We start from the raw sequence: 26,406 nt of genomic DNA, 5'->3' as shown, positions 1-26,406 counted from the left end.
ACATAACATAACATATAACCTTGTGCTGGAACCTATGGTGCGTTCCATAAATAATCCAGTATGTAATATCCCATATAATTCAGGGTATGTATGACCATAGATTATGTCATAGGTCTGCCCACTATAAGGACCCCCATATAGCAATAAGGGATCACACAATCTGCAATAATCCACTGCCTACAGAGGATGAATCAAGGACCCCCACAGGCACAGTTACCAATACACAAGTAGAGGTGAAACAGATCAAAATGAAGAGGAGAGCCAAAAGGCAGACAATAGGACACCACTATCAAGCACAATATGGTAATAACCAACAAAAGGGCCCCAAATGGTAAGGGGGAACTTATATCAATAAGTCAGTAAATCAGAAGATTGCATCAGGCAAGGGAGAAAACCCGACTACCAGGACACGAGTGGAGGACCCAGATGTGGGGCCGCATCTGGGTCCTCCACTCATGTCCTGGTAGTCGGGTTTTCTCCCTTGCATGATTCAATTAATTCATTCCTGCACTGATCTAAAGCCACTTCTAAAGAAACGTGCACAAATGGACAGCAACATTTTTTTCTTATCCAAATGCAAAAAGGAGAATCTAATTCCCAAAGGACTCTGACAGTGCAGGAATGAATGTGTGGCATGGATTTACGTCTTTTTACAGCAATTGAGGAATTTGCTCTTCAGACCTTCTGGGGTCATCACAACACAGAACCAGACCCAATAAGAGGACCATAAAACATTAAAGACTTCCTTATCTATGAACTGTTCCATTATATGTCTATCCCTCTCACATAATGATAATTCTGCTTCACGTCACTTGTCTTTTCTATTGCCTTCTTTCTCTCTGGGCTGTGTTGTATATGCGATTCTTCAGAATTTGCATTAAGGTACCTTCACACGAAACGACATTATAACGATATCGCTAGCGATCCGTGACGTTGCAGCGTCCTCGCTAGCGATATCGTTTCGTTTGACACGCAGCAGCGATCAGGATCCTGCTGTGATGTCGCTGGTCGCTGAATAAAGTCCAGAACTTTATTTGGTCGTCCGATCGCTGTGTATCGTTGTGTTTGACACCAAAAGCAACGATACCAGCGATGTTTTACACTGGTAACCAGGGTAAACATCGGGTAACTAAGCGCGGGGCCGCGCTTAGTAACCCGATGTTTACCCTGGTTACTAGCGTAAAATGTAAAAAAAACAAACAGCACATACTCACATTGCGTCCCCTGCAGTCTGCTTCCTCCTCTGACTCAGCACCGCAAAGTGAAAGTGAAAGCAGCACAGCGGTGACGTCACCGCTCTGCTCTCACTGTACGGCGCTCAGTCAGTCAGGAAGTGGACGCAGGGGGACGTGAATGTAAGTATGTGCTGTTTGTTTTTTTTACATTTTACGCTGGTAACCAGGGTAAACATCGGGTTACTAAGCGCGGCCCTGCGCTTAGTTACCCGATGTTTACCCTGGTTACCAGGGGACCTCGGCATCGTTGATCGCTGGAGAGCGGTCTGTGTGACAGCTCTCCAGCAATCAAACAGCGACGCTGCAGCGATCGGCATCGCTGTCGCTATCGCTGCAGCGTCGCTTCGTGTGAAGGTACCTTTAGTCTGTGCCTGATGAAGAGACCTGCGTAGCTTGCAATTTGTTATGCTGCTTTCACACATCAGTTTTTTGCCGTCAGGCACAATCCGGAGAATTTTGAAAAAAAAATGGATCCGGCATTGTATTGGCGACGGATTGCCTCATGTTTCATCTATTTTTCGCTGGATCCATCAGAAAAATTTTTTCCGGCGGCCGGAGAAAACGGACATAGTGACATTTTTTTGTGTCTGTCGAAAAAACGGACAGCGACTGATCCGGCTTTTGCTAGAATACAAGCTTATGGCGCTCTCTCTCTCTTTCCCCCCTGGGTCATCAACTAGAAATAATTACCCAGATCATTGAGTTGAATCCGGCAAAAAACGGATCCGTTGCATCAGTTTTTCACAATTTGCAACGGATCCGTTTTTTCCAGAATACACCGGATGGAGCCTGATGGCAAAAAATTGATGTGTGAAAACTGCCTTACCATCTTTTCAGTTAGCCATTAAAAGGTATCAACCACTGAGGACTCCCAATTCTAAATATTTTTCTATCTACTGGCTAACACGGTACCAAGATATATATCTTTCCTGTACAAAATACCAGAAATGGTCTTTCCACTGTCTCTAACATTATGTTCTCCCTCTATCTAAAACTGAATCTGCCAAAAACTGAACTCCTTGTGTTTCCCCCCTCCAATAACCTAAATATGAACTATATTGTCATTTCTGTGTGAGGTTCCACCGTTACTCTCCAGCAACATGCCCACTGTCTTGGCGGCACATTTGATGCAGATTAGTGGTGAGCGAGCGAAATCGGATAAGGGATTATCAGAGCATGCTCAAGTGCTAACTGAGCATTTCGGTGTGCTCAAAGAATATACTCGAGTCACCGCAGCTGCATGTCTCACGTCACGGCTGCACAACAGCAGCAACACAAGAAGGGATCGCCTGCATCTTTCCTTCACTCTCCACATCCGATCACTCATCCGCTCATATCATCTACACCTCAAACATCTCTAGAATTTGACCTTTTCTTTCTTTTGACTTGGCAAAAAAATTTACTGTAGCCCTTATTAATTCTCATCTGGACTATTGTGTAACTCTCTAATAATCAGTCTCCCTCTTACCAAACTCTTCCCTCTCCAATTCATTATTATTTTTTATTATTATAGCACCATTTATTCCATAGCGCTTTACATGTGAGGAGGAGTATACATAATAAAAACAAGTATAGTAATCTTAAACGATACAAGTCATGACTGGTACAGGAGGACAGGGGACCCTGCCCATGAGGGCTCACAATCTACAAGGGATGGGTGAGGATACAGTAGGTGAGGGTAGAGCTGGTTGTGCGGCGGTTTCATCCTGAATGCAGCAGCCAGGATCATATTCTTTTCCAACCCCTACACTGATGCCTCTACCCTGTGCCAGTCATTGCACTGGTTGCCCATCCAAAACAGAGTTTAATATAAATTTATCACTCTCACCTACAAAGCACTCCACGGATCAGCACCACCCTACATGTCCATCTACCACCTTACTCGCGCCCTCTGTTCTGCTAAGGACTTAAAACTAAAATCCACAATAAGCTGAACCTTCCACTCGCATGCTGCGCCAATTCTTTGAAGTACACTAGGCATGACAATTCGATTAACTCCCAATACCCACAGTTTTAAGTGTGGCCTAAAAAGGCATTTCTGTAGACTGGCCTATTGCCCCACCTCACTTATCTAACTATCCCTGTTTTGCTTATACAAAATTTTAATTCCAAATCAGGACCCCCATAGCATCCGTCCACACCCTCCATGCACTTAATAGCCCTCTGTGCCTGTACTGTACACATACTGGATGGTGACCGGCTCATGCAGCATTATGTGCAGCCCCCATCTAGTATATTATGGCTGTAGCGTGCAATATCAGCCCTTTTTACCGTTCGTGTCTCCCCTATTTCTTTAGGCTGTGAGCAGGGGCCTCACTCCTTTTGGTATCTGAGTTACCGTATGTTTATTCTGTTAATTGTAAAGTACCGTGGAACATGTTGGCGCTATAAACATAAAAATGATTTTCTTTTGTTACCCACCTTCAAAACACAGCCACGCCTAAACTCAGGTTGTGTGCAGTATTGCAGTTTAGCCTTAGTCACGTCTATGCAGAACTGCAATAGAGCAGCCCCAGTGTGGGGGGGCTTTCTAGAGCAGGCGTATTCTTCTCACTTGGAACAATCCTGCTGTACGGTGGGATGTACTGACTGAACGAGGAGTCGTGTACACATGAAAGCGGTTACTTAATCACACTTTATCATACATACCACAAGTATTACTGAGCTCGCTTACAGACTTTTCCATTGCCGAGCAGAGAGGGCTTTCATTCTCCGGAGCTCAATTTGTCTGTGGTATCACAGAAGTGATGATGTGGCAGCCTGCGAGCAGCTGCTGGAAGCACTCCCATGTACACAGCAACACAGGCATTTTCCTAATCTGCACGGTATGGTGAAAAATATGCTTATATCTAGAAGTTCATGCCATTCCCAAGTATTTGCATATTCTGGCCATGAAGGCAACTCAGCCCAGAATACATTTTCAAAGAGAAAACATTCCTAAGGCTATAATAGTATAACAGTGTTTACATTGTACTGTGGGATTTAATTACACTGGGATTATTAAAAGGGGTTATCCATGATTATACTTTTTTTTTTTTTATATAAGCCCAAGAACCAACAGGCAGGTATTTGTCACCTGCGCATATCTCTACCAGCAGAGTGGTTGGTCACAGCCTGCTCCTGCCAGCAAGTCAGTGGCTTTCCCTGAAGTCACGCTGACCATTGTGCTCTGTTGACAAGGGGGAACCAGCAGTCAATCATCATGACGTCCACAGTCATGCCCCTTCGACATCACAACCCGGAAGAAGAAGAGCTGCTTTGTTGACGTTGAGCAGCTGAACGGCTGACAAAAGCTATCGGTGATCCATCTGTGCTGGCACCAAGTACAACAGGCCGGTAGTTGTCGCGGTTAGAAACAACCTGCCTGTTAGTTTTTAGAAAAATTAAAATGATGGACCTACCCTTTAACCCCTTAGTGACCGTCAATACGTCTTCTAACTGACCTGAGATAGTGACTACATCATATAAATGGTTAACAGCATGTGGGGGGCTTCCTCTTTTTCCCAATTGGTGCCCTCAGATCATGATTTTGTGGTCCTGATGTTTGCCATGGCAATTCATGACCAAATAGCGGTCTTAGAGTCTGCCGGCTACACTGACCTGTTCAGAAATTAGCGGCATTTAGTTGGTAAAAATACATATTTTCATTTCTATCACGCCACTTGGCATTCATTCCTGAAAATCAACTGAAGGGTTAATTAACTACCTGACAGCAGTTTTCAATATGTCAGGGGGTACGGTTTTTAAAATTGTATAACTTTTGTGGGTTTCCCAATATATGAGACCCCTAAAGTCTCTTCAAACCTGGATAGGTCCCTAAAAAAATAAAATTTTGTAAATGTCCTTGAAAAAAAATGAAAAATTGCTGCTACATTTTTAAACCTCCTAAAATGCTAACAAAATAAAATAACATTTTACAAATGGCGCTGACGTAAAGCAGGCATGAGGGAAATGTCATTTATTAATGGTTTTCTATGGTATAACTATCTGGATTAAAGGGATAATCATTCAAAGTTTAAAAATTGCTAAATTTTTTACATTTTTCTCAAATTTCTGATATTTTTTATAAATAAACACAAAACATATCGACATAAATTTACCATTATCATAAAGTATAATGTGTCACAAAAAAAAACAAACTCAAAATCACTGGGATTTGTTGAAGCGTTCCAGAGTTATAGCCACAAAAATTGACACTCGTCAGATTTCAAAAATGTGCCTTTGTCACTTAAAGGGCCACTGTCACCCCCCCCCCAGCCGTTATAAACTAAAAGAGCCACCTTGTGCAGCAGTAATGCTGCAGTCTAACAAGGTGGCTCTTTTAGTTTTTGATTCATTTATTACCTCAATAAAGCGTTTAAAAAATTGGCCACAAATACCAGATATTGTACCTGGAGGCGGTCCGAAGCGTCCTGTATGAATCCCCCAACTGCCGTCACTCTTCTCTTCAGGGGCGATGGTCGCCGCCCCCTTCGCGCTGTTGCTTCTTAAATCCGGCGCCTGCGCTGTGCGTGCCTGCCTGGGGCCTGCGCAGTCTTCATCGTTAGTCACAGCTCAGACGCAGGGTGCCTGACTGCGCAGGTGCGGGCAGTGCGGCCACCCTGTTCCTGAATCCCCACCCCGCACTGTTATTCATTATGCACAGTGCGGGGCTGGGGTTCCTGGGCATGCGCACTGCGCTTGTCAGACGCTCCCCCGGTCCCCCGCCTTCCAGCGTTGTTCTTTGTGGCTGTTCAAAACGTCGGCAATGAAACCTGTATATTCCGGCAATGCTGGAAGGCGGGGGACCGGGGGAGCGTCTGACAAGCGCAGTGCGCATGCCCAGGAACCCCAGCCCCGCACTGTGCATAATGAATAACACAGTGCGGGCCCCAGGCAGGCACGCACAGCGCAGGCGCCGGATTTAAGAAGCAACAGCGCTCAGGGGGCGGCGACCATCGCCCCTGAAGAGAAGAGTGACGGCAGTTGGGAGATTGATAGAGGACGATTCGGACCGCCTCCAGGTACAATATCTGGTATTTGTGGCCAATTTTTAAAACGCTTTATTGAGGTAATAAATGAATCAAAAACTAAAATAGCCACCTTGTTAGACTGCAGCATTACTGTTGCACAAGATGGCTCTTTTAGTTTATAACGGCTGGAGGGGGTGACAGTGGCCCTTTAAGCTATGTGCACACGTTGCGGTTTTTACCGCGGAACCGCAGCGTTTCTGCAGCTGAGGGTCCCCCGCAGTTTCCATTGCGTTTACAGTTACATGTAAACCTATGGAAACCGCAATCCGCTGTGCACATGCTGCGGGAAAAAACGCTCAGAAACGCAGCAGTTTACATTCCGCAGCACGTCACTTCTTTGTGCAGAATCGCGGCGATTCTGCACACATAGGAATGCACTGTTCCGCTTACTTCCCGAATGGGGCAATGCCCACGATGCGGGAAGTAAGCGGATCAAGTGCAGATGGTACACGGGGTTGAGGAGAGGAGACTCTCCTCCAGGCCCTGGGAACCATATTTGTGTAAAAAAAAAAGAATTAAAATAAAAAATAATGATATACTCACCTCTCAGCGCTGCACGCGGCCGTCCGGTCACAGGGTTGCTATGCGAGCAGGGCCTGCGATGACAATGCGGTCACATGACTGAGACGTCATGAAGGTCCTTCTCGCACAGCATCTTTGGAACCGGACCGCCGCGTGCAGCGCCGAGGAGATCGGGACGTCAGAGGGTGAGTATAACCATTTTTTAATTATTTTTAACATTACTATTGATGCTGCATATGCAGCATCAATAAAACCCGCAGCGGAAACCGCAAGACAAACCGCGATAAATCTGCAGGGATAACCGCAGCGGTTTTTCCCTGCAGATTTATCAAATCCGCTGCGGGATAACCCGCAGAGGACCCTCCCTACGTGTGCACATAGCCTAAGGGGTTCAAGGCATTTATCTTGTTTATTATTCTAGTGATGTATTCCACAGTTTGGGCCTCTACAATGTATTAGGGAGTTCTACCCTACAGGTATTTCAAGGGGTAGTCAGAAACTAATATAGTCCATTTATTGTGATAAATAATGAGAGTATTTCAGGAGCTGAGCTAGGCCCTGCTCTACTGAGCAAGCATCCTTGTCAATCAAGACATGATTGACTGTAGAACCACGGGGGTCAAATATTTGGCACCCTGTCCAATACAGATTAGTAGAGAATTTCATAGACAGATTATTTTGATGGTAACAGGTGTAAGAAGACACCCATTCTCCATATAAATCCTTGTCGTGGAGGAGACTTGTATTCCATTCCTGTAAACCTAAGGAAAGTTATTAGGCCCACAATATCATTAAGTACAAGATGGTTCGTCACTCGTAAAAGGGAATCTATCAGCAGGATTTTTTCCCAAAACTATTTATATGCGCATGTAGCTCTTTTCAAATCCCTTTACAATGCCAGTCTGTTACTCCTTCACTGAGAAGTCAGTGTATGAAATGATATGCAAATGGATACTGTAGCTCCGAAGCCTGTGTCACTCCAGCTCTATTGCCCTGTCAGCGCCTCTGTGACAACCTCTAGTCTGTGTGACTTCAGGCAAAGTAGTCAGTCATCAGGAGGTGGCGGTGCTGGGCGGGAATAGAGCTGGAGTGATGGAAAGTTCAGATCTACAGCCTTATTTGCATTTCTATTCAAGTGCTGATTTCTCAGTAATGGAAGAAGGGGCAATGTAACAGTATTGCTGGACTTGTCTCTGAATGAGCTACATGCACATATAAATAGTCTGGGAGGTGAAAACCTGCTGAAAGATTCCCTTTAAAAGTAAAGCATCATCTGACGTGAATTATCGTATTTTCTACACAGACTTTGTATAAATCCTATTATTTCATACATCACAACGTGCCTCATTTTCTAGTCATCTCAGGACAAGTATTTTAACACTTTTTCCTTTCAGAATTCTTACCATGTCATTGTACCTTTTTTTAAATGGAGGGTTAGAAATCTTATAGAATAGAACTAGAGATATCCAGCCTTCCACAGGAATAGAATACCGTATATACTCGAGTATAAGCCGAGATTTTCAGCCCAAATTTTTGGGCTGAAAGTGCCCCTCTCGGCTTATACTCGAGTCATGATCGGTGGTGGGGTCGGCGGGTGAGGACTGTCATATACTCACCTAGTCCCGGGGCTCCTGGCGCTCCCCCTGCCCACGGTCTCCGGGTGCCGCAGCCTCTTCCCCTGAGCGGTCACGTGGGACCGCTCATTAGAGAAATGAATAGGCTGCTCCACCTCCCACAGGGGCGGAGCCGCCTATTCATTTCTCTAATGAAGCGGTGCCGGTGACCGCTGATAGAGGAAGAGGCTGCGGCACCGAGGACCAGCTGTCCGGGGGAAGGAGCGGGACGCCGGGAGCAGGTAAGTATGTCATATTCACCTGTCCTCGTTCCACACGCCGGGCGCCGCTCAGTCTTCCCGGCGTCTCTCTCTCCGCACTGACTGTGCAGGTCAGAGGGCGCGATGACGCATCTAGTGTGCGCGCCGCCCTCTGCCTGATCAGTCAGTGCGGAGAGACGCCGGGACGGGACTCTGAGGAGCTGCAGGCAAGAGAGGTGAGTATGTGTTTGTTTGTTTTTTATTGCAGCAGCACAGCTTTATGTGGAGCATCTATGCGGCAACGGTGCAGAGCACTATATATATATGGCACAGCTATGGGGCAATGGTGCAGAGCACTATATGGCACAGCTATGGGGCAACGGTGCAGAGCATTATATATGGCACAGCTATGGGGCAACGGTGCAGAGCATTATATATGGCACAGCTATGGGGCAATGGTGCAGAGCACTATATGGCACAGCTATGGGGCAACGGTGCAGAGCATTATATATGGCACAGCTATGGGGCAACGGTGCAGAGCATTATATATGGCACAGCTATGGGGCAACGGTGCAGAGCATTATATATGACACAGCTATGGGGCAACGGTGCAGAGCACTATATGGCACAGCTATGGGGCAACGGTGCAGAGCATTATATATGGCACAGCTATGGGGCAACGGTGCAGAGCACTATATGGCACAGCTATGGGGCAATGGTGCAGAGCACTATATGGCACAGCTATGGGGCAACGGTGCAGAGCATTGTATATGTGGCACAGCTATGGGGCAACGGTGCAGAGCACTATATGGCACAGCTATGGGGCAATGGTGCAGAGCACTATATGGCACAGCTATGGGGCAACGGTGCAGAGCACTATATTGCACAGCTATGGGGCAACGGTGCAGAGCACTATATGGCACAGCTATGGGGCAACGGTGCAGAGCACTATATGGCACAGCTATGGGGCAACGGTGCAGAGCACTATATGGCACAGCTATGGGGCAACGGTGCAGAGCACTATATGGCACAGCTATGGGGCAACGGTGCAGAGCACTATATGGCACAGCTATGGGGCAACGGTGCAGAGCACTATATGGCACAGCTATGGGGCAACGGTGCAGAGCACTATATGGCACAGCTATGGGGCAACGGTGCAGAGCACTATATGGCACAGCTATGGGGCAACGGTGCAGAGCACTATATGGCACAGCTATGGGGCAACGTTGCAGAGCACTATATGGCACAGCTATGGGGCAACGTTGCAGAGCACTATATGGCACAGCTATGGGGCAATGGTGCAGAGCACTATATGGCACAGCTATGGGGCAACGGTGCAGAGCACTATATGGCACAGCTATGGGGCAATGGTGCAGAGCATTATATATATGGCACAGCTCTGGGGCAACGGTGCAGAGCACTATATGGCACAGCTATGGGGCAACGGTGCAGAGCATATATGGCACAGGTATGGGGCAATGGTGCAGAGCATTATATATATGGCACAGCTATGGGGCAACGGTGCAGAGCACTATATGGCACAGCTATGGGGCAACGGTGCAGAGCATATATGGCACAGGTATGGGGCAATGGTGCAGAGCATTATATATATGGCACAGCTATGGGGCAATGGTGCAGAGCATTATATATATGGCACAGCTATGGGGCAACGGTGCAGAGCACTATATGGCACAGCTATGGGGCAACGGTGCAGAGCACTATATGGCACAGCTATGGGGCAACGGTGCAGAGCATATATGGCACAGCTATGGGGCAACGGTGCAGAGCACTATATGGCACAGCTATGGGGCAACGGTGCAGAGCATTATATATATGGCACAGCTATGGGGCAATGGTGCAGAGCATTATATATATGGCACAGCTATCTATGGGGCCATAATGAACGGTGCAGAGCATTATATATGGCACAGCTTTATGTGGAGCATCTATGGGGCCATAATGAACGGTATGGAGCATCTATTTTTATTTTTGAAATTCACCGGTACCTGCTGCATTTTCCACCCTAGGCTTATACTCGAGTCAATAAGTTTTCCCAGTTTTTGGTGGCAAAATTAGGGGGGTCGGCTTATACTCGGGTCGGCTTATACTCGAGTATATAAGGTAACTAAAAATGTCCACAAAAGTCAAGGTAGTATTTCCAAAATGCAGTAAAACAGTTTATTCATAGAGCAAACGAAAGATTATTTCCTACAAGCATAAGCAATGATCGCATCTAGGCCGAGACAGAAGCGTCTCCGGAAACACTTGTCCCCCGTCCAATGGCAGAGCCGAATGGGCAGTTATAGGAGAACAGTAGCTAGGATAAGTCAGCTATTAACAAAAAGTTAAATTATATATCCATGAAGCCTGTACCCGAGAAATTAACCACCAAGCTTGTCCGATTCATTCTCAGTAAAGCCATTTCATGCAGTGGAAAGTCTGATTCACACATCCATGTTTCGCAGGCTGATGAACAGACTGGCCTCGAGGCGGGTTTGAAATCAGCAGCCTCATATAGGCCTACAGTGGCTAGAAAAAGAATTCACCCCCTTGGCTTTTTACCTATTTTGCTATATTTAAACACAGGTTGTAATGTCTGATCTCCCAGAGCACCCTCAAATCTATTATCATTGAAAGGAAAGAACATGGTACCACAAGAAACCTGCCAAGAGAGGGCTACCCACCAAAACTCTCAGGCCAGGCTAGGAGGGCATTAATCAGAGAGGCAGCACAGAGACCAATAGGAAACCGTGAAGGAGCTGCAGAGTTCCCAAGCAGAGACTGGAGTGTCTGTCCATATAACCACAATAAGCCGTACACTCCATAGAGGCGGCCTTTATGGAAGAGTGGGCAGAAAAAAACCTTTACTTACACACAAAAATTGTAAGGTTAGTTTTGTGTTTGCCAAGACATGGGATACTCCTCAAATGTATGCGGGAAAGTCCTGTGGTCAGCTGAGAATTTTTTTTTTTTTTTTTTGGCCACCAAGAAAAGCACTGTCTGGCGCCAAACCAACACAGCTAATCGCCCAAAAGAACACCATTTCAACAGTGAAACATGGAGACAGCATCATGTGTGGGGGTGTTTTTCGGCAGCAGGACCAGGAAAAGTTGTTTGAGTCGAAGGGAAGATGGATGGTGCGAAATACACAGATATTCTTGAGCAAACCCTTTTTCAGCCTGTCAGAGACTGTCAGGCTTCACCTTCCAACAAGACAATGACCCAAAGCGTACTGCTAAAGGTACACCCGAGTGGTTTAAGGGGAAACGTGTAAATGTTTTGGAGCGGCCTAGTCACAGCCCAGTCCTTACTCTAATTGAGAATCTGTGGTCAGACTAGAGGATTATTGCTGTTCACCAGAGGAAACCATCTAAGTTGAAGTAGCTGGAGCAGTTTTGCCTTGAGGAACGGGGAAAAATCCAAGTGGCAAGATTTGGAAATCTCATGAAGATTTATCCAAAGCAACTTACAGCTGTAATTGCTGCAAAAGGAGGCTCTTCATAGTACTGACTTTAGGGGGTGAATAGTTATGCACACTGAAGTTTTCAGTTATTGTCCTAATTATTGTTTGCTTCACAATAAAAAGAAAACAAAAATGTTCTCAGTTGTAGGCATGTTCTTTATATTTATATTACGGTATTATTATTTATTATTATAGCGCCATTTATTCCATGGCGCTTTACATGTGAGGAGGGGTATACATAATAAAACAAGTACAATAATCTTAAACAATACAAGTCATAACTGGTACAGTAGGAGAGAGGACCCTGCCCGCGAAGGCTCACAATCTACAAGGGATGGGTGAGAATACAGTAGGTGAGGATAGAGCTGGTCATGCAGCGGTTTGGTTGATCGGTGGTTACTGCAGGTTGTAGGCTTGTCGGAAGAGGTGGGTCTTCAGGTTCTTTTTGAAGATTTCGATGGTAGGCGAGAGTCTGATGTGTTGTGGTAGAGGGTTCCAGAGTAGGGGTGATACGCGAGAGAAATCTTGTATACGATTGTGGAAAGAGGAGATCAGAGGGGAGTAGAGAAGGAGATCTTGTGAGGATCGGAGGTTGCGTGTAGGTAAGTACCGGGAGATGAGGTCACAGATGTATGGAGGAGAAAGGTTGTGGATGGCTTTGTATGTCACACGGTTAGGGTTTTGTACTGGAGTCTCTGGGCAATGGGGAGCCAGTGGAGGGATTGACAGAGGGGAGAGGCAGGGGAATAGCGGGGGGACAGGTGGATTAGTCGGGCAGCAGAGTTTAGAATAGATTGGAGGGGTGCGAGAGTGTTCGAGGGGAGGCCACAGAGCAGGAGGTTGCAGTAGTCAAGGCGAGAGATGATGAGGGCATGGACTAGGGTTTTTGCAGATTCTTGGTTGAGGAATGAACGGATTCGTGAAATATTTTTGAGTTGAAGTCGGCAGGAAGTGGAACGAGCTTGGATATGTGGTTTGAAGGAGAGATCAGCGTCAAGGATTACCCCGAGGCAGTGAGCTTGTGGGACTGGGGAGAGTGGGCAGCCATTTACTGTAATGGTTAGGTTCGTTGGGGGGGGTCGCGTGAGATGGGAGAAAAGATGATGAATTCTGTTTTGTCCATGTTAAGTTTGAGAAATCTAGCGGAGAAGAAGGATGAAATAGTGGACAGACATTGAGGGATTCTGGTTAGTAGGGAGGTGATATCAGGTCCAGAGATGTAGATCTGTGTGTCATCAGCATAAAGGTGATACTGAAAGCCATGAGATTCTATGAGCTGTCCCAGGCCAAAGGTGTAAATGGAGAAGAGCAGGGGCCCAAGGACTGAACCTTGCGGGACTCCGACAGATAGGGGGCGAGGTGAGGAGGTGGTGTGTGAGTGGGAGACGCTGAATATCCGGTCTGTTAGGTATGATGAGATCCAGGATAGGGCCAAGTCTGTGATGCCAAGGGATGAGAGGGTCTGTAATAATAAGGAATGGTCCACTGTGTCAAAGGCAGCCGACAGGTCGAGGAGGAGAACAGAGTAGTGTCGCTTGCTCTTGGTGGCTAAGAGGTCGTTGGTGACCTTAGTTAGGGCAGTTTCAGTGGAGTGGTGTGACCGGAAGCCAGATTGTAAGCGGTCAAAGAGAGAGCAAGATCTGATGCAAACCCTCAAAGAAAAAGAAAAATAATAATGAAATTCCAGGCTGTGAAGTAGCAAAACAGGAAAAAATGATGGGGGCCCATGGTATATGTTCTGGTCAGGAGATCAAAGGATAGTCCTTATATCGAGGTCCATGGATGTGTGCAGCCGGCATAAATTACCACTCCATCATCAAGCAGGGAACAGTATCCAAGAGCCTGAAGGTGCCAATAGTTATACTACAAATCTCACTATTGACAGAGGTTATAGCATTTATGACTCATTTTATTCACTTATCGCTGAACTCCAGGGTAGATTAAGCATGTGGGCAACATATGCCCTCCTAGCGGCACCCAGTTATATATAGTAGACTGTCAAAGCGTCACGCACAAGTCATCACGCTATGCTCTTAGGAGTGTGCTCTACTACTGGATAGGGAGAAGTCCGTCAGGCTCACACAGAAAAAGAAATGTTAACTAACCCCTTATTGCCAGAGCCAATTTTGGACTTCATAAGCCATTCCCTTTTTATCAAATCTGACCCATGTCTCTTTATGTGGTAATAATTCTGTAATGCTTCTCAATATCCAAGCGATTCTGAGAATGTTTTATCACTGTACTATTTGTTAAGGGTAAATGTAGGTTGCTAGGTTTTGAAGTTTATGAAAATATCTGAAATTTGACAAAAATGTGGAAAAATTAGCAATTTGAAAGATTTTTGTTTTTATACCATTAAACCAGATAGCACTACCACACCCATAAAAGGTAACATAGTAACTTAGTTATTAAGGTTGAAGGAAGACTTTAAGTCCATCTAGTTCAACCATAGCCTAACCTAACATGCCCTAACATGTTGATCCAGAGGAAGGCAAAAAAAAAACCATGTGGCAAAGAGTAAGCTCCACCTTGGGGAAAAAAATTCCTTCCCGACTCCACATACGGCAGTCAGACTAGTTCTCTGGATCAACGCCCTATCAAGGAATCTAGTGTATATACCCTGTAACATTATACTTTTCCAGAAAGGTATCCAGGCCCCTCTTAAATTTAAGTAATGAATCACTCATAACAACATCATACGGCAGAGAGTTCCATAGTCTCACTGCTCTTACAGTAAAGAATCCGCGTCCCTGTCTCAGGTCTATGATTAAAAAGATCATCAGAAAGGTCTTTGTACTGTCCCCTCATATATTTATACATTAAAATAAGATCACCCCTTAGCCTTCGTTTTTCCAAACTAAATAGCCCCAAGTGTAATAACCTATCTTGGTATTGCAGACCCCCCAGTCCTCTAATAACCTTGGCCGCTCTTCTCTGCACCCGCTCCAGTTCAGCTATGTCTTTCTTATACACCGGAGACCAGAACTGTGCACAGTATTCTAAGTGTGGTCGAACTAGTGACTTGTATAGAGGTAAAGCATTAAGCTACTTACGGTAGCGGCATTTCTCGGAGGCCCATGACAGCACGACGAGAGAGGGGATCCGCCCATTAGGAACAGGAAACCTACAGATACAAAAGGGCGGCACCTCTCCCCTGCATCAGTTGTATTTCAGAGCCTTGAGAGGACTACCGCGGTTAGTGGCACACAAAAATATACATTATATACAGTTTATATACAATATTATAACCCATATATTGGAACTGGGTATTATACGTGAGATATATACATTATAGGAGGTGCAACCCCCACGTGAATAGGGAGGGAACTAAGGGTGCTGTCATGGGCCTCCGAGAAATGCCGCTACCGTAAGTAGCTTAATGCTTTACTCGGACTCCCATGACAGCACGACGAGAGATTTACAGAGATGTAACACTACCTTAGGGAGGGACTATAGCTTGCAGCACCCTTAACCCGAAGGTGAGATCAGAGGAGGCCCCTAAATCCAACCTATAGTGTTTAAAGAAGGTGGACGGGGATGACCATGTGGCCGCCTTACATATCTGGTCGATTGATACTCCAGATTTTTCCGCCCAGGATGTAGCCATGGCTCTGGTGGAATGCGCCCTCAGATTCTGCGGAGTCGGACCCCCACCTGCAGTATAAGCCAAAGAGATAGCCTCCCTAATCCACTTCGCTAGTGTGTACTTTGATACCCTGAGTCCCTTTCTAGGATTTTGGAAAGATAATGCGTTATTTCTATCTTTCTTCCATGTATCGGTAACAGAGATGTACTCTAACAGGCATCTCCTAACGTCTAGCGTATGGAGTAGTTCTTCCTTAGGGTTGGAAGGGTTAGGAAGGAAAGATGGTAACACTATCTCCTGAGACCTGTGAAACCGAGATGATACTTTTGGTAAATAGGCCGGGTCCGGTCTGAGGACTACCCTATCTGGCAGAAACTCTGTATAAGGGGAAATTCTGGAGAGAGCTTGTATGTCTCCCACCCTACGGGCAGATGTTATCGCTACCAGAAATGCTGTTTTAAGGGATAATGCCTTAATTGAAGCTGACTGCAATGGTTCAAACGGCTCTCTAGTCAATGCTGACAGGACTAAATTAAGATCCCAAGGCATAGATCTATCCTTATGTATGGGTCTAGCCCTACTAGAAGCTTTAATGAACCTTGAGATCCAATAATTATTGGCGACGTTACAGGAAAACAAGGCCCCTAGGGCCGAGACTTGTACCTTTAGGGTACTAGTGGATAGATCTAGCTCTAAGCCCCTTTGCAGGAATTCTAAGATCTGTTTTATAGGAATTCCCTCTTCTAAATTAAAGTCAGAAGAGGCTAGGAATTTCCGCCAGGTTCTAGCATAGATTGTTGTTGTAATCTGCTTTCTACTTTTCATAAGGGTTTCAATCAAATTTTGGGAGAACCCTTTGTCCTTCAGTAACGCCCTCTCAAACTCCATGCCGTTAAATGGAGATTCTTTACTTGAGGATGGCTGATTGGACCCTGGTAGAGTAAATCTGGAATGTCCGGAAGCACCCAGGGGTCCTCTACTGACATGATCCTGAGCCAGGTGAACCAGGCCCTTCTGGGCCAAAATGGGGCAATCAAAATAACTCTTGCCCGATCCTCTCTTATCTTCCTGATTACCAGAGGTATCAAGGCCAGCGGGGGGAACGCATAAGCCAGCCGAAAGTTCCAACTGATCAGAAAGGCGTCTACCGCTAGAGGATTCTCCCTGGGATTTAGGGAACAGAATTTTACTGTCTTTCGATTGTCCCTGGTGGCAAATAAATCCACCTCTGGATGTCCCCATTTGTGGACAATCTGGTCGAACACAAGACCGTTTAGAGACCACTCCCCTTGTCTCAGGGTGTTGCGGCTTAGAAAGTCCGCTTTTACATTTTCTTTTCCTCTTATGTGCAGTGCGGTTAAAGATAGAAAATGGTCTTCCGCAGTCTGGAATAGACGATCTGTCACCCTCATCAGTGATTCGGAATGAGTTCCACCCTGGTGATTTATGTACGCGACTGCCACCTGGTTGTCCGAGAGGATCTTGACGTGGTGACCCTGCAGATATGAGAGTAATTTTTTAACTGAAAGTTCAACCGCCATTAATTCTTTTTGGTTGGAGGAGGCTGATGTTAGGGGGTCCCATAGACCCTGAACTATCATGTCGTCCATGTGTGCTCCCCAACCTGAAGGGCTAGCGTCTGTCGTTACAATACGTGTCGCCTGTGTCACCCAGGGAACTCCTGCCGATAAATTGTCATTGACTAGCCACCATCTAAGAGATGTCAGTGCTTCTGGACCCAAAGTAATCTGACTTTGCAAGGACCCTTGTAAGATTCTGTCATTAACCAGTACCTCGGATTGTAAAGGTCTGGTGTGAAATTGGGCCCACCGGACAGCGGGGATGCACGAGGTTAGAGATCCTAACAGTGACATAGCCTGTCTAAGTGTCATGGATGGATTATCAGTTGCTCTAGACACCTGTTGTTGGATGTGTAATAACTTGTCGGGCGGAAGACAACACTGTTGGGTCTCTGAATTTAACAACAGTCCTAAGAATCTCTGTATTTTCTGGGGCTGTAATCGGGATTTTTCATAATTCACAATCCACCCCAGATGCTCAAGTTTGGTTGTGGTTGTCTGTAGCTGAGAGAGGCAATGGTCTGCTGAATTCCCAACTATAAGGAAATCATCCAAATAGGGGACAATTAAGATGTCAGACTCTCGTAAGTGCGCCATGACTTCGGCCACTAACTTGGTAAACACCCTAGGAGCCGCTGATAAGCCAAAGGGAAGAGCTCTAAACTGGAAATGACGAATTTGTCCCCCCATTGACACAGCTACCCTCAGGAATCTCTGGAAGTCTTCATGTATTGGGACATGATAGTACGCGTCCTTTAGATCTACAACTACCATGAAGCAGTTTTTAAACAACATCTTTATTGCTGAACCAATTGATTCCATTTTGAACGATTCATTGGTCAGAAAATTATTAAGGCCCTTAAGATTTATGATCGTTCTAAATGATCCATCCGTCTTCTTGATCAGAAAGAGAGGAGAGTAAAATCCCCTCCCTCTTTCTGATACTGGGATTTCAACCAAAACATTCTTGAAGCATAAGTTTGTGACCTCTGCTTCCAAGGCTGCTTGCTCAAGGGGGGAGGAACGTAAAGGGGTTAATTTAAATTTGTCCCGAGGCCAGTGATCAAAGTCAAGTCTTAGACCTTTCGCTATGATGCCTCGGACCCATTTACTGTTCGAAATGTCAAACCAAGCTGAGGAGAATGCTGACAGTCTACCCCCCACAGGGATCGCTAGTCATTGGTCCGGTTTTTTCTGTTCTTTCAAGGAACGGCGAAACATATAGCCCGTACCTCTTCCGCGTCTGTCCTCCCATCTAAAACTCTCTCTAGAGGGTGAGGATCCGCGTTTCTTCCCGCGACCAAATCTCCTCTTAATGAAGGGCCTGCGGTAGGATGCTGAAGACGGATTAGGAAATTTCTTCTTATCATCCCCCGCTTTCTCCAGCAACTCATCTAGAGTTGGTCCAAAGAGATATTCTCCTTTACACGGAATGGCGCAGAGCTTAGTTCTGGATTGAATGTCGCCAGACCAGCACTTCAACCATAAAGCTCTACGAGCCGCGTTGGAGAGTCCTGCTGCTCTAGCCGCCATCCTGACTGAGTCCACAGATGCGTCTGACAGAAAGGCCGCAGCATTCTGCATTGTTGGTAATGCCTTCAGAATGGAATCTCTGGAAGCGCCGTCCTTGAGATGGGATTCTAACTGATACAGCCAGACCATTAAAGACCTGGCTGTACATGTCGCGGCAACTGCTGGTCTTAGAGATCCTGCCGCCGTCTCCCAGGTTCCTTTAAGGAAAGTATCTGCCTTTCTGTCAAGGGGGTCCTTGAGGGTCCCCATATCCTCAAATGGCAAAGAGGCTTTCTTTGACGCTTTTGCCACCGCCGCATCCAGCTTAGGGGCTTTATCCCATGTTTCCACAACCGGATCATTGAAAGGGTACCTGCGTTTCAACGCTGGCGGTAAGGAACCCTTTTTCTCGGGTTTCTTCCATTCTCGGAGAATCAGGTCTTGGATTTTTTCGTTCACCGGGAAAGATCTATGTTTTTTACGATCCAATCCGCTGAACATCATATCCTGCTTTGAGGGTTGCGGTTTGGGCTCTTCTATCCCCATTGTGCCTCTAACAGACTTGACGACTTTGTCAATTCTATCCAGGGGTAGACAGAATCGTCCAGACTCCTCATCTGATGAAGAGGAGGAAGGACTTGAGTGATAGGCACCCTCTTCTCTTTCTTCCTCCGAAGAATTAGAGTCCAGGGGGGTCCTATGTTTTGAACCTCCCGCTTGGGACAGGGACCGTAGGGATTCCCTTACTTCCAAACGGATCATTTCTTTCAGGTTAGCCGCACTCACAGATTCTTCCGCTACCTAGGGGAGGACAATATAGGTGATAACTACTATCTGACCTAATGTCACTTCCACCCAACCACTCCTGTAGACCTCACCGTCTGTTGTATACAGGGGGCACATAATTTTTTGGGACAAGAATCAGGTAAGGGGACCCCACAGAGGGCACATTCCTTATGCTTCGACTTGTCCGTGCTTTTCTTCCCCTAGAATGATAAAGTATAGGGGCCTGCGTCACAGAGTGAACTTTCACGTAGATCACTTACCCGTGCGCCAAAGCAAGTACCGGAATACGAGGGGGTTCTTTCCTAGCCGAAGCTCTGGATCCTTTTGCGGACGAGCTTCTTCGACTGGACTGGTCGCTTCTGTCCTTGGGCTTCTGACGCACCTCATCCAGCTGCTGCTGCTGCTGCTGCTCACCACCACTCTCCATGATGATTTGCGACCAAAAGCAGGGCTCTGTAGTTGTCACCCGCTTAAATCCCCCTTGGATCCGGTCAGCAGATAGGTCAGACGCTGCCCCATTGGCTCAGGATACCGCAGGGAGGCAGGAAACCATGTGGGAGAAAACAGGCATCAGGATGCTATGGGCGCCGCCATCTTGGATCGACTGCGCATGCGCAGACACCCGGCGACCCGGAAGCGGCTGCTAACTCCGCCCCCTCACGTCACCGCACCCGGAAACGCTCCAGCACACGCTGAGAGCGGTGCAGGACGCCGGGGACGGACCGCAGCGCTCCGGGAGTTCACCCAGACAGCCCTGACGCCGGCACCCCACATTCACCGCACCGCTGCACCACCAATGGGTATACTTACCGGCGCCGACGGAGGCAGGAAATCCTCCGGACTCCGCTCCCTGCTGCGAACGCCAACGCGTGCAGTCCAGCCAGGACCACCGTGGCGTCTCCAGGGTTCTCCGCACCGGCCGAGGTAGGAGACCCCCCCGCTACCAGATTCGGTCCGGCCGGCCTGGGCTCCTTTAGTTCATCTGTAGGCACCCGTCCCTTTAGGAACAGGAAACCAACTGATGCAGGGGAGAGGTGCCGCCCTTTCGTATCTGTAGGTTTCCTATTCCTAATGGGCGGATCCCCTCTCTCGTCGTGCTGTCATGGGAGTCCGAGTAAAATTATGTTCTCCTCATGAGCATCTATGCCTCTTTTAATGCATCCCATTATTTTATTTGCCTTTGTAGAAGCTGCCTGACACTGGCCACTAAATGGCATTATTTTTTTTTTTAATATCTCCATTTTATTAGAAGGCTTAAAACTTTGTTGGTTAAACAGCCGTTCTGCAAGAAAATTAAGGGATAACATTTTAAAACAGTCACAAAAGCGGTGACTCCATTTGCCTTACAACCAGTATGAGATACTAATTATCATTCTGCATTTGCCACAAGAACAAAAAACGGATGACACTTAGGGTGTGCGCACAAGTTGAGCATTTGCAGATTTTTCTATGTTAAAATTAGAATGATGGCCAGAAAACCGCTGCCGTAAATACACTTTTTTTTTTTTTACAAGTCATGTGAATGATTAAAAAAAAAAACCCTGTGCAAAAATTGACATGATATAAAATTAAAAATAAAAAAAAACTGTGATGGTTTGAAGACAAAGAGAAAATAAGCAACATGTGCATGAGGTTTCAGGAAGGTTGTTCACTTTGCATATAAAATGCAGAAAATAGAACAGCAGAGAAAATATGGTGCTCGTGTGCTGCCATCTAGTGTATAAGCACATTATTGCAGTCAGGCATTTTACCATTTCAGTTAGGCTACTTTCACACTAGCGTCGTGCACTGCACTTCGCTATGCGTCGTTTTGTAGAAAAAACGCATCCTGCAAAAGTGCTTGCAGGATGCGTTTTTTCTCCATAGACTTGCATTAGCGACACAGTGCGACGCAATGTTACACGTCGCAACCGTCGTGAGACGGTTGCATCGTGTTGCTTCGGTCTGTTGCCACCAAAAAACGTTGCATGTAACTTTTTTGGTGCATCGTGTCCAGCATTTCCGACCGCGTATGCGCGGCCGGAACTCCGCCCCCACCTCCCCGCACCTCACAATGGGGCAGCGGATGCGTTGAAAAACAGCATCCGCTGCCCCCGTTGTGCGGCGCTTTCACTGCTTGCGTCGGTACGTCGCAACGACGCAATTTGTCGTGCGTCGTACGACGCTAGTGTAAAAGTAGCCTTATGTTCACATCAGATTTTTGTAACTGCTGCACCTAAACAGAATCAAATTTAACACCACTGAGATATCAGTGGTATTAATGCTACTTATTTATACACATTTTATATTCCACCACCCTCCCCAACAAATGCTTCTGCTAGCGCAACAAGACAGCGGCCATTTTAATTCTATAGCAATTCCTCTCTGCACAAAACAATTGTGATTAGATAATTAAATGCATTTAGGAGTATATTCATGATATTTCGTAGCTTTTTTTTCTCCTCTACTCCCAGAGAAACCTTGAAACGCTCATAATCTCTCCAGCAGGGTGAAGGGTCAGGACACCTTTATACTGGTCAAAGGAGGCAGAATTTTTGAAAAGGGGCAAACCCAGCGCACACAAGCCTGGGCTGGACTTTGTGTGCCTTGCCAGGAACCTTCTGTCACACCTGTTTGACCTTTCCAAAAATAATACCTTTTTGGGAAGCCATTAAACAAGAAATTAAAGATGATCAGCCGTAGAGACAAAGGGCCCAAATCATCAAGCAGTTTTCGCTGGACCCCTGGGGTTAGACTTCTTGCTGTATCATATGAGACTTGAATTTGAGTAAGTGTTGTGACTTTTGGTGCAGGACAAACCAGTGTGGGCAACTTACCTTCAGCATGACAGAGCGAGGGCGAGTACACCTGACAAAACCATCATAATGGACGCGATAAGAGGGGTATAAATCTAAGACACACGGATAACAGCCAGAGACTGCAATATGCTTCTGGTGGAGCAGGACGGCAGTTTGAGAAGTGCCAAATTCATTAAAGAGGCTCGCAGCTCTAAATGAAGGGGTACACTGGAGTAAGAAGCCCCCAATTAATGTCTGCCATGGTAAAGGTCAATCTTACTGAAGCAGGACCATTATCTTCACACCCCACACCACTGGAATCAATTCAGAGGCCCTGGTCCATTGGCCATGTCAGCAGTCTGTGGCTCCTGGACAAGAGGCCCGAGAACCACCTCTTACCGCATGGCATTCCCGGCTCCTCTTTGGATTAAACAGCCTGGCATGACGCCATCATTGCAGAGTGATGGACAGGCCCGGGATGTAGTCAGGTAAGAGGCAGTTCTCAGGGTTACCGGCCAGTGGCCACAGATTACGGATGCTGCTGATGGACCAGGTCCTAAGAATCGAGTTGCACTAATTGATACCTTCCAATGATTGTACGCCTACAAAATATCATCTAGTGTCTTGGTCCGTTCAGCCAGCTAAGCTGCTCTTACCCCAGGTAGAGAAACAAACCAGCTCAAAACAAAAATGGAGGGATACAGTTCAGCAGTAGTGATGAGCGAACGTGCTCAGATAAGGTGTTATATGGGTATCTTGGGCGTGCTCGGATATTATGCTCGAGCCCCTGCAGCTGCCCGTTTTGTGGCCGATAGACAGCTCCAACACATGAGGGGACTGCCTGCTAGGGAATCCCCACGTGTTCAGGCTGACAGCCGAAAATCATGCAGCCGCGAGGACTCGAACATAATATACGCGCTCGCCCAAGATACCCATATAACACCCGCGAGTGCTGGCTCATCACTATTCAGGAGCTTTGCCGTGGAGTACAGATGGGATACTGATACATGCCAAATATTACTTAATGCACTGATCTGGTTTTATCCAGTTACAAATCCTGAAACCACTAAACTTTGGCTCGCTCTGCCAGTCCCGACATTGTCCTCCCAGGACTGTGACATCTCTGCAATCTCAGCACATCCAGGAGCTCCACTCTACAGATCAGACACACACCGTTTTGCTTGCTGTCACTATAATTAACAATTATGAAGCAAAATCTGTTGCCAGGCCGTTGGTTTGGACATGGAGTATGCACAGACCCAGTAAGGTTTGTCACCAAATTACATTTAAGAAAAAAAAAAAGATATTTATTGGCAGTTGATGTAGAGTCACAACTCAATGATGCTATTGATTATGGTGTATTACAATTTTTGAGCTTCATGAAACCTAAACCAGTGATGTGTAGTCGTCCAGGCCACTTCTCCCCAATCTAGAAAGGGAAGATCGTGCTGACGCCAGAGATGGGGACACGTCACCACGGTAAGCGGAGGGTTACACCTGTAATAGTGAGGAACAATCTCCGCTCTGGCTGCGTTTCCCTTTGTACGCTCGTCCCTCTGCAGTGACCCACAGCCTCTACAGCACTATGGACCCAGCGGTGGAGTTGTAGTCCCGCAGCACCGTGAGCCTGGGTCAGGGCATATTGGGTGATGGAGTCTTCCAGAAGCGGCCAGGCAATGCTGACATTTGTAGTTAGTTACTGCTAGCAATGGAGGCCAGGGCATCCTGGGGGTAAAGCTTTACTACAGCGTGTGAACCAGGGAGTGGTGACCATCAACACATAATGTGCCATAGTAAAGCACAGGGATAATTATACTGAAAAACCCCTTTAAGGCATCGCCTGGTATTTCTTAAATGAGACAAAAAAAGTGTAAAGAACATTCTAATATAATGAACTAAGCATTTCTTCTTCACATGACGCTGCATTAGCTCCCGTCCATCAGTCACGTTACTGCTGCAGCCAATCACTTTCCTCAGTAGTGATGCTTCCATGCATGGATGCCTGAAGCCTGTGATTGGTTGCAGCAGTGGGGCCACAGGAGGAGCAGGTCATTCAGGGGCAACTAATGGGTATTTCATTACATTCGTATAGTTCTGCCTAAAGTTAAAAAAAAAAAAAAAAATCTGTGAGTGAGCGGAGCGCAACTACCCTGACACTGCAGCTGCCAGAGATACAAGATCATCATATATCACTGGAGATTTCTGAAAACAATGAAAAAGCAGAGTACAAGAGCTCAGGCCCATTTACAGGAGCCGCTGACCAACAGACGAACAAGCCGCTCGTCCATCAGGTGATTGGACAGATTATGCCTGCCCTGTATAAATAGGAGCTGAGCTGCCGATAACTCGATGGATGAGGGGATCACTATTGTGTAACACACAGGCTGCGAGATGAGCACTGACCGGCTTGTATGGGGGTGATCATTAAAGGGCTTGTGGCTGACTGGCCATGGTAGTCATGTTACGCATCACGTGACCGCCAGGAGATCACAGGAGAGGGACAGCAGACAGGTGCACACTTTTCTTAGGCTACTTTCACACTAGCGTCGTACGACGCACGATGACTTGCGTCGTTCCGACGGTAGCAGTGAATGCGCCGCACAACGGGGGCAGCGGATGCCGTTTTTCAACGCATCCGCTGCCCCATTGTGAGGTGCGGGGAGGAGGGGGCAAGCACTTTTGCAGGATGCGTTTTTTTCTACAAAACGCCGCATAGCAATGTGCAGTGCACGACGCTAGTGGGAAAGTAGCCTTATTTGTTGTCTCAGACGGCAGCTGTTAAAGGGGCGTTTTCAGAATGGCTCTTCTGCCTCCTGGGTTCAGACCAGCCACATGGGGCGCTCTAGCACACAGCCACGTCTCTGGAGCCAGGGAGGAGTGCAGGAATGGCGCGTCTCCTCTGCGGTACTGCTCATGCTAGGACACCACAAGTGGTCGGTAACCAAGGCAACAAGCTGGCCACAGTAAAGATTCCTCCGTTCTTGAACCAGAAGAGAATATTGCAGAGCGGCTTGTCTTCATGGACGCTTTACCCACAGCTGAATCGGAGGCAGCCCCCTTTACCAAGGAGTTGTTCAATACCAGAGTGATCACACAGGCAGAGAGCAGCGGCTGCACATGGCCCAGACATGGAGTCAGTGCTCGGAGCATCGCTGCACGGAGCTCGGCCATGGTCGCCTGTAGAACGAGCACTCTCCTGCCTGCACCGCAGGGACTGATATCGGGTGTGACCATAAACGCACAGAACACGCCGATAGCGCCGCACTCACCTCATTGTTCAGGTTGAGCACGGGGCCCGCCGCACTCATGGCGCCGACTGGTTGTTTCCGCGGAGTAGATGAATCGTCCGCACGGTAGATGCAGGATCCTCGTGTGCTACAGGACCTGTGATGACGTCATGTCCACGTGATGCGTCCCATGGTGTGGAGAAATGTCACGTGATTCTCTCTTCCTTTCCGACCATCTGTGACAATGTGCTGCGTACACCGGGCAGTACACACCGCGGATGGGAGCAGCGGGCAGTGACCTCGGCTCTCACCTCTAGTGTCCGCCATTGTCAGCGATGGGAAGAGCAGCTACATGCAGCTTCTCCACAGCGGCCTGGCTGCTGCACTCACTCAGGTGACCGGTCACATGTTCTAACGTCATCACAGGTCCTTGGTTCTCCGAGCGGCAGACACACCCTCCTCCATGCCTGCACCTACACACAGCCGCGCACGTGTGTGACTACGGAAGCCTGCGAGGACCCAGCGGCCCGGCTTTTGGCTCCTGCGGTGACCGCTCGGCTCCCGTCCGTGTGGCCGCATGAGGATTCTGCAGGACGAGTTGTAGCTTCTAATGATCTCATTCATGTGACCCAATAACGGGGGGAAGCGCAATTCCGCCATTGTCTCTGGGGTTGGTTCAGTGTTTACTGTGCTGTAAATCTGACCAGGCCGCAATCTCCAGGCCAGGCCGCGTTCAGACCATCAGGTTTTCGGTCCATTTGTCCCGCAGACAGCGCTCGGCCCAGTGTTGTTATGATTGGGGCAGTGCAGGTAAACGCCATGTATCAGTGACTCCATGTAGTCGGCACGTGCGCTCCTATCTTCTATAGACTGGCTGAGACTCCCCGGCATTC

General features: G+C 47.2%; 1 protein-coding gene across 2 annotated transcripts in view; it reads right to left on the bottom strand.

Moving 5' to 3' along the window:
• Positions 1–26,023, bottom strand: part of SRFBP1 (serum response factor binding protein 1) — a 108,124-nt gene extending 82,101 nt beyond the window's left edge. Inside the window, exon 1 of one of the 2 annotated variants that reach the window (XM_077290890.1) lies at positions 25,556–26,023. In XM_077290890.1, the coding sequence (XP_077147005.1) occupies positions 25,556–25,594 (39 nt within the window). In that variant the 5' untranslated portion in view covers positions 25,595–26,023. Of the gene's footprint in view, positions 1–3,884; positions 3,997–25,555 lie in introns of those variants that run through there. The other variant, XM_077290898.1, reaches the window with a different exon arrangement.
• Positions 26,024–26,406: the final 383 nt, after the last annotated feature.

This window comes from Ranitomeya variabilis, chromosome 1 (assembly GCF_051348905.1).
Source record: "Ranitomeya variabilis isolate aRanVar5 chromosome 1, aRanVar5.hap1, whole genome shotgun sequence".
In the NCBI taxonomy this organism is placed as follows: Eukaryota; Metazoa; Chordata; class Amphibia; order Anura; family Dendrobatidae; genus Ranitomeya; species Ranitomeya variabilis.
The sequence above is the reverse complement of the archived record's forward strand: the minus strand, read 5'-3'. Positions and strand labels throughout refer to the sequence as shown.